Source organism: Benincasa hispida, chromosome 3, assembly GCF_027475165.1.
Source record: "Benincasa hispida cultivar pf3 chromosome 3, pf3_genome.v1.1, whole genome shotgun sequence".
NCBI classification, from domain to species: domain Eukaryota; kingdom Viridiplantae; phylum Streptophyta; class Magnoliopsida; order Cucurbitales; family Cucurbitaceae; genus Benincasa; species Benincasa hispida.
The window spans coordinates 42,683,092-42,692,589 of NC_143480.1; the positions used below are offsets into that span (position 1 = coordinate 42,683,092).

General features: G+C 31.3%; 2 protein-coding genes across 2 annotated transcripts; both read left to right on the top strand.

Moving 5' to 3' along the window:
• The first annotated feature begins 983 nt into the window (after positions 1–983).
• On the top strand, positions 984–4,170 carry LOC120072851 (initiation factor 4A-like protein). The gene is given in 8 exon segments (XM_090312342.1): positions 984–1,167; positions 1,254–1,302; positions 1,435–1,572; positions 2,910–3,143; positions 3,566–3,605; positions 3,703–3,833; positions 3,836–3,886; positions 3,888–4,170. Coding segments are annotated over 8 exon segments (774 nt in total). The 5' UTR covers positions 984–1,108; the 3' UTR covers positions 3,960–4,170.
• A 2,847-nt stretch (positions 4,171–7,017) lies between these two features.
• Positions 7,018–7,677, top strand: LOC120073563 (uncharacterized). Its single transcript, XM_039026391.2, has one exon. The coding sequence runs from the start codon at positions 7,055–7,057 to the stop codon at positions 7,532–7,534; it is 480 nt and encodes a 159-aa protein (XP_038882319.1). The 5' UTR covers positions 7,018–7,054; the 3' UTR covers positions 7,535–7,677.
• The last annotated feature ends 1,821 nt before the right edge of the window (positions 7,678–9,498 follow it).

Consider the following 9,498-nt stretch of genomic DNA (forward strand, 5'->3'; position numbering starts at 1 on the left):
AGTTAATGTTGAAGTTATGCATATATTGAGTATAAGTTATGAACTGTATATCAGGTTAACAGATGCTCAGGAAACAGGATTGTAGGAGTATGTTGGGCAGTTAGTTGTCATAAGAGGGTTGATAATTGTTGTCTCCATATCTCTTCTCGGACTAAGAGGGTATCTAGGAAGGGGTGTAATAGTGCATGACTATTTTGGATACCTGATCAGTATCGATTTTAGGAAGATAACCCGGTAGTGGTCTATCAAGTTATTAGAAGCTTAGGTTATTATCGAGGTGTTAAACTTTCTTTGTGTTATTGATCTCCCCCTCCCTCTGTTTATTATGGTTGAATCTGATACTTAAGAGGTGGCTAATCTTATTAACAACTACTTGTTGGACCTCACTGAGGTAAATAGCATAGTTGATAAGATTTTTGTTTTGGTAAGACGGTTGGGGTTTATCTTCTTTACATTTTTCTTTCAAGTTAGAATGATTGCTCATTGTGTAGCTCGTTATGCTACTTTTTTTGTGCATTCCAATTCAAAGATCTTTGTGGATGTTATTATTAGTGACTCGTGGTTTCCGTTGCCATTGAATTGAGCAAATAGTATTAAATTTCCATCAACATATCGATATTTCCAACGATATTGTCACGTTTCCCTGATTTCGATATCGAAATGAGAGGTGAATTGATATTTCCATTATATCGTAGAAAAATCAACGAAAACATAATAATTAAGCAACAAAAATATCACTAATATAAATAGTAGATATGTTAACTAGTTTAATAATCATAAAATGTTTATTATTATTTTAAATTTATTTATTGAATTTTTTATTTTTATAATTTTTCAAAAATATCTATTAAAATTGAAATTTTATAGACATTTTCATCAAAATTTTCGTAAAATTAAGAATTTTTTTTTTTTTTGAGTTGACATCAACCTTTCAAACATTAGTTGGACATCGTTAATTTTTTTTATTTAAGAAAAGAAATAAGTCATACAAGTCATACGATTCGGACTCAATACCTCACAAGGGAGGGAAGGAGCAGCCGTGGTGTGTCTTTAAAGATCAAACTTGGAAGCAAGCAGGCGACAGCGCCGTTGCTGCAGTGCAGCGACCATGACAGTTGATCCAATTGAAGCCTTCTCGCCTCCCTCTCACCCATCTTCCCATTTCAGGTATTGGTATTGCTTCATCCACGTTTTTAATTGTACAAACTTGTTTTTCGATATTCATCGATTCCCATTTTGTTTCACTTTCTCAGTCAACAGCGCCACTTCTATGTTGCCGTTGACAGGCTCCAGTTTAAGATGGTCCCCTTCTCTCAAACTATGCTCTTACACATTTTTGAGATCAAATTCCATTGTTTGGTTGAAATTTTTGTTGGGTTGTGATTTGCTTGGTCAATTTTTTTATGTTCCTTCTTTGCGCTGTGTTTTTGGCAGGAAACGTTAGTGGGTTTGTTGGACGTGGCCGGTCGCCGTCCGTCCTTGCCGATGATCGTGTGTTGTAGTTCTCGCGACGAGCTCGATGCTGTCTGCTCCGCCGTCTCCAACCTCCAATACATTTCTCTGGCCTCTTTGGTATCGTTATTTCTGCTTAATAATAGCACTTCTGGCTGAAATTCTCAAATTGTTCTAGAAATGCCCAGGCCTGAGCTTGATATATGCAATTCTTTTCTGCCACAGAACGAATAATCTTATCTCGAATCAACGACTGACCTGAATTGATCTTCAATGTATGAATTGCCAATATGATAGGACACTTGGATCAGAAGTCATAATCTTACCTTAAACAGGATCAGTTGTATAGGTTGTAGTGTTATCCTGGATACTAGTTCTATGGATGAGATACTTTGAATGGTAGAGTGCCACCAATATAATTGCAATCACTCATATTAATACACTTGGACCAGATTCTATCGTACAATTTCAGTTGGTAATGAAAACCAACTGATGAAATTAACCAATGGGGATAGTAATTGTTCTGTGTGGATTCAACTTAGGAAGCCAGGTGATAGAAATGCTATCAGGATAGAATTAAGAATGATGTTTAGGGTACTAAGACTAGTCAGGGAATTTATTTTGGTGATTGGTTATAAATAGAGTGAGTGAGAAACGATGGAAGTAGGCCATTGTTTAGACAGATTAGGCTTGACTTGAGTGTGTCAATCAGGAGAGAAGAGGTTTCAAGTATCTCAAATACTTCTGTATTTTATATTTAAATATTATTCTAGTTATTTGGGTTCTATCACTAGTTAGCATTCTTTTCTTTCATGGCGGATTTATCTTATGTGTATGCTGTTGTACTTTGGCTCTTGTTGACGTAGTGATGTAGTTAAAACAGTTCGATATAATTGTTTTAGTTTTATTTTAAGTGCTTAGATGTTAAATCCTACATAAATAGAGGATTAATCTCTCGTACGTTGAATTGTAACGAAGTCTTTTGAGTTATAATTCTCAGAGAATTCTCTACTTATGATTTAGGCTACACCACCTGTCTTAATGTTTTTTTTTTTTTTTTTTTGGGGGGGGGGGGGGTGGGGTGGGGTGGGAAGGGGGTTTAGAGCTAAAGAATTCATATGCCTTCTGGGCCAGTGATAATTGAATATCGAATGACTGGATGATTAGGTCACCCTATACAATCTGAGTGCAGTCAGCTGTTGTTTCTGTTGTTTGTTCATTTACTTTTACATTGTTACGGTTTTAAGATCAAGTTTTTGCGTTGTTTGTACTTCTTTTTGCCGGGGAAAATTACCCCTTTTCATTTAAACTTACACTGAGTACATTTGTCTTCTCCCTTCTAGTCATTACTCATGTTGGCATACACATGGGTAACGATCATTCTGTGATTACTCTGTGGATGGATAAGACTTACTGTATGACTTTGGTGTAATGTATTTATTGCTTGTTATATTCAGTACAGTGACCTTGCTGAAGCAGACCGTGCACTGATTTTAGAGAAATTTCGGCAAACAACATCAAGATGGAGCCAAAAGTTCAGTTCTCTATCAGAAGACAAATTTGAGGTGGAGAAAGTTGGAGAAAAATCTCACATGATTGTAGTAACAGACGCCTGCCTTCCACTTCTTGCTTCTGGGGAGTCACCTCTTGCTGCCCATGTTTTGATAAATTATGAGATACCAACAAAGAAGGTGCAGTTTTCAGACTACAGGATCATATGAGCTGATAATTTGTAAAAATATGCATTAGATTATAACAATGGGTATGACAGCGATGTTCAGAAGATAAATCTGTTTTCTGCTTCACTTTTATTTTCGCCTAAATATTATAGAACTTTTTATATCCTCCTTGTATTGCTTATGATGTGCGTCTGAAATCATTTTTCAAACATTCGATTTGTAGTTATAGGTCTGAGTTTCGAGCTTCGAATTCTATTAATAAATTGCATGATTGTATTAACTTTTCCTATGCCTGATGTGGTACTGGTCGTTCTCAAACAAACTCCTAGAACCAGATATTTGAAAAGTTGTATGAAGTAAATTCATAAGCATTTTTTTTTCTTTAATTGTGACAACAATCACTGTTCCTAAACTTCATGTGATTTTTATTGCAGGAAACGTATATGAGGCGCATGACTACCTGCTCAGCCTCAGGTTATTCTTTTAGTTTTATACTGCAAAGGATTATAATATAAGTTGCCCAGTTTAGGTTTCTTCATACACGAGTTGCTTCCTTTGCATTTGTGTGCAGATGGGATCTTGATCAACATGGTTGTTGGGGGAGAAGTGGTAACTCTCAAAAGCATTGAAGAAAGTAGTGGCCTTGTTATTGCTGAGATGCCCATTAACGTAAGTGTATTACTACTTGCTTTGATCTTCATGTGACTTTGATGGATATAAATTTTTTATTGAGAAATCAGTCCCAAATAATTATTCCTGAATATTAATTGGGTTTTTCCTATAAAACAAAAAAGTCGAACTAAACCTGGAAAGCTTGCAGATTTCTGAAATTTTGTGAGGATGTCTGCTACGATGGAACATCTAAGGACAACACAGAAGGTTTGATTTGAAGGTGTTTTACTTACCAACTGATCATTGATAATTTTAAATTTCATTGATAACTTATGCTGGTTGATGTGTACCTAAGAGAATTTTCCAGTCTATTGAACTGGGGGCTATTTATTGCGAGAATGGAATGCTGAGATATTTTGGTGTTCAATGATTTTAGGTCATTTTCTTTCTTGATATAAAAATTTAAGCCTGATCGGTAATTATTTGTTTTTTTATTTTTGGATTTTGAAAATCAAGACCTCTTTTAGTAACCATTTTTTTTAAAAAAAATTAAGTCTATTTAATCTACCTTTCTTACCATGATTTACATATTTTTAAGTATAATGGTTGAATTTTTAACCAAATTTCAAAAACAAAAATAACTTTTTGAAAGCTACTTTTTTTAGTTCTCAAAATTTAGCTTGGTTTTTTAAACCATTGATGAAAAGTAGATAACAAAGGAAGAAATTTGGAGGTTAAAGTAGTATCTAGAGACTTAATTTTCAAAAACAAAAACAAAAAACTAAATGATTATCAAATGGAGTCTAAGTTCTTCCCCTAAATTTTTTACAATATCTTATATCTTTATTAAGTAAAGTAAAGAAGTTGAATTCTTATCCAAATTCCAAATTTCAAAAACTACTTTTTTTTTTTTTTTAAATTAAAGTTTTTAGGACTTGAGTTTTTTAAAATATTGATAAAAAGTAGATAACAAAATAAAAAATTTAAAAGTGAAAAGAGTGTTTATAGGTTTAATTTTCCTAAATAAAAATAAAAAAACAAATGATTATCGAATAATTTTGATGTAGTTAGTTCATAGTAACATGATGCGAATCGGAGTGTAATTTGACTAGTTTAAATATATTCTTTTGACAAAACGGTCATGTTGAAAGTTCTACCTTTGAGATGAACTAAAAGGGGGAAAAATCAATACACGATATTTTTTAAGAAAAGTTAAGTAAAAAAACTCAGTATATTGGTACCAATGTAAAGTGAGGAGAGGTAAAAATTAACTCAAGTTGTCACCTTTAGTTAAGATATCGCTTGAGTTCAAATTTTGTTATGAGTTAGGCACATTGCATCTTGAAATGATGCATTCACATTTGTGCTCCTAATTCTAATCACATATAAAAAAAATATATAATAAAAAATTTTAAATAATGTTTAAAAAAAATAAGAAAAGTTTACCACATGACAAACTATAATTAGATAATTGGGTGGGATATATCAAAATAGATGTAACATATGATACATCCAAGTATTTTTCTTTTATTATGGTTTGTGTGATGTCTTTTCTACTCTAATGGAAGAAAACTTCAAAATTAATTTTAATCATCTAGTAAGAAGTTAAATAAGTTAAAAATAGGTTGATGAAATAATACGTTTTTCCATGGAGTTTTACAATGCTAATGGATGATGTGATAAGTTGTATGTTCACTCAATTTGTGTCTCCAATAACTAAACAAATTATGGAGAAAAGGTCATTGTCATCTTCATTTCTTTAAAGGTAGGAAAAGAGATCATCCCACAACTTAAATAAAATAAACATAATAAAAAGAGGCAAAATTATTTTTGACTAGATTATGTGATGTACTTCGTGTAGACCAGTTATTATTTGTTGACCTGATTTTAGTAGAATCTAATCCAATCTACTCCCTCACATGTCTCTCTTCAGTTCATGTGAGTGACAACCGACAATCATGTCGTTTAACACAATTTTTTTTTGGTAATAAGATCTTTAAAATCTATCTCACATGCTAAACACGGTAATTTAAATTTAAATGCTTGAAATATCTAATCTCTTCTCTGCCTACATGCTTTATTTTGGAAAATCTTAATTAAATAAAGGCAACAAATAATTAACGCTACTATAGAAGTATATGTGTACTTTATTGTAGTGAGCTGCATGCTGCTGCTGTGCTGTTGCTTTGTTTGGTCTAAAAGGAAGACAAGTAGGGGGTTGTGTGTAGTTTATTTAAATGTGATTTGTACTTAGTTTTGTATTAAAAGGTAAATAAACTTTAGCTTCCACATGGTCTATTGGCATGGCCAGCTCATTATTCCCATTTTCGACCTGCCAGTCAAAGATTGCTTCAAATGCTTTACGCCATTAGCAACAATTTAAGTTTTTCAACCATACATCCAACCACCTCTCTTATCTTCATTTCAATATTTTATTTTCCTCACATCTATGAATTTGTTTATCTTCAGTGACGTTTTCAATTTTGATTATTCAAATAATATTTACTAAAATGCATGCATTGAGCAAAATTCCCAAATTGTGTCCATTTTTAGTTTAGGTTGTAACTTAATTAAACTTTAGTAATGATACGTCTCGTATTTGATCTCAAGGTTAAAATTTGATTATCAGGATCATTTTAATGATTAAAAAATTGCATGTGATACATGCTCATACATACATAGGTATTTGCAAAGTGATTCTACATTACACACATATACATTTGACAGTATTACCTCGTAGTTTTTAATACATTTATATGACAATTTGGTTATGTTCGAATTTACACTCGAGTAATTAACATTTTTTTAATAGAAAAAATAATACTTGAATGCATCATCTTTATACATCTCACTCTCATCGTGTACAAAAAAAATTAAAAAATGAAGTAAGAAAAATACGTTACACAATAAATTATAATTCAACAGTTTAATGAGATGCATGAAAATAGGTGCAACTTCAAATGTACATAAATATTTTTTTTTAGAAAAATATTTTTAATATCAAATAATTGTTAAACTACTAAAATATTTTTAAGTAAAACAAAACGTCAATGTTTATGAATAATAAATATCTATTACCGACATTGATAGATGTCTATAGTGTATTATCAATGATAGATAATAAAATTTTGTTATATTTATAAATAAGTTGATTTATTTATTTTATTTAAAATTATTTTATTCATTATATGATGGAAAGACCCAAATATTGTTGACATGACAGTGGACGTAGATGGATGGACAGTTGAGCGACCTATAAATCCAAGCAAATTTATACCTTCTGGTCTTCCTGTGGGGAAAGTACAAGAGGAATGGCTTGCTTGGACACGTACAAGAGGTCAGATCAGAAGGGACAGTACCCTCCGATGAGCCCAAGACTGTCCTTTTCCAACGACTTCGTCGAATCATCTCACCATCCCTCCCCCACCAACACCGCCAATAATATTCAGGACCAAAACATCCCTCCAAATATTTCGGCGCCCTCCGACGACTTCGAATTCTCTGCAAATCCCAGTAATCACACGGCCATGACCGCCGCCGACCAGCTCTTCTTCAAAGGAAAATTGTTGCCCACTCTCAGAGATGAGCTTCTCCTCAACGACGACGACGACGACGACGCTGCTGTACCACCGAAAGGCCTACCGAGATGGAAAGAGTTTCTGAGCCTGAAGAGATCAGTTGTTGATGGGCGCTGCACTGCCACCGACAACAACAACGGCAACCAGCAAGGCAAAATCCCTAAGTTGACCCTCCACGATAACACCTCCTCGCATCTTCCCATGACTTCCTAGATCCATCACTATCTTAATCACTACTCTGCCTCTCCCCCTCTACCAGTGTTTTTTTGGGTTGTTTTTTAAATCACCTGGGTTGTGCGTGTACAAATTTCTGTAATGCTTGTTTGCAATTAACATTTCTTTTAATATTCTGATCATTACTTACTTTTTTTCCTTTCAATTTTGTTAATGGTTGTGTACCAACAAGTGGAATACTGTTTGCATTTTCCCCTCGGCTTCTGATAACCTTACTTATGAGCATAGTTGAGTTTGGTTTTTTTGTTTTTTTTTTTTGTTTTTTGTTTTTTTTTTTTAAATTAAGTTTATAGATGACCTCTAAATTTATTAATTTGATTTCTATCTTTTACTAATGGTTTAAAAAAACAAATCAAATTTTGAAAACTAAAAAACTTAGTTTTTAAAAACTTATTTTTGTGTTTGGAGTTTAGTTAAAAATTCAACCATTATGTTTAAAAAACATACCAAATCTTTGTAAAAAATAATAGAAAATAAGTTTATTTTTCAAAAACTAGAAACAAATAACAAATGATTACCAAACAAGGTCATGATATTAAGAATTAAGCCGCTCATTGAAGTTGGATCCAAGTTTTTTTCTTAAAAATGTTAGAGTAAAGTAAAAAAACTATCTCTGAAGTATGGTGATAGTTGCAATTACACCCTCAAATTTTAATTGTAAAAATTGGGCTCTTAAACTTATAATGTAAATTAGACTCTCAAACTTATAAATTGTAGAAATTTGACCTAAAAATGATCAAAATTGAACTCTTAAATTTGTATAAATATTATAATTTATATAATTATGTAAGTTTAAAGATATAATTTGATCCAATTTTAACATTTATATAATTACGAGGGTTCGATTTTTAAAATTGAAAATTCTAATGGTATAATTATAATTTCCACCCTACTTAATAGTGATTTTTGTAATTCATTCAAAATTTCGAAAGAGACAAAAAAAAAGTTCAAATGAGAAGGAAAATCTTAAAATTTTTACCATTTCTAAGAAATTTGAAGAAATTATAGAAGTTCACTTTTTTGTTCTCTGTATTTTGCAAAATTAAAGTATTATTAGTCTATTGTCCATCAACTTCAACATTATTTAAAGAGAATATTAAAAAAAAAAATGTCAAAACATGGAACATTATTAAGATATGGTAACTGTTTCGTCCTTTATTTTTGTTTTTGAAAATTAATCTTATGAATACTATTTTTACATTCAAATTTCTTCTTTTGGTGTCTACTTTTCAGCACTAGTTCAAAAAACCAAATCGACTTTTGAGAATTAGAAAAAATCATTTTTAAAAAGTTGTTTTTATTTTAGAATTTGACTAACAATGATTAATTGTATTTAAGAATGATACAAATAATTATATATATATATATATATATAGAGCTTAATTTTTAAAAATAACAATAAAAAACTAAACAATTACCAAAGCCTAAAAAATTGTAAATAATAGAGATTAAATTAAAATACCAGCCAAACATTGTAAATTTAAACATAAGTTTAGCCTAAAGTTTAATCCGATCCAGATGAAATAATTTCATAAAACCATTCTGGGAAGTTTATCATTTTTTATGTGATTGAATCTCGAATTGTATTCCTATCCTTATAGCACGCTCTCTCTCTCTCTCTACAAAATATATAGGAAAGATAATAAATTATCTAATTTCGAAATTGATAGTATAAGTATCATGTCAATTGAATTATACTCATGTTGGTATGTTCAAATTATTCTTTAAAATTTGAAGGACAAATTGAAAAAAATTATCTTAAAGTATGGTAGCAGTTACGATTACACCCTCAAAATTTCAATTTTAAAAATTGGACCCCCTCAACTTCTACAAGTATTAAAATTTGACCCTTGAGTTTACATAACTTTAGAAATTGAACCCATAGATGATAAAAATTGAACCTTTAAACTTATACCGACTCAATTTTAACATTTGAAAAAGTT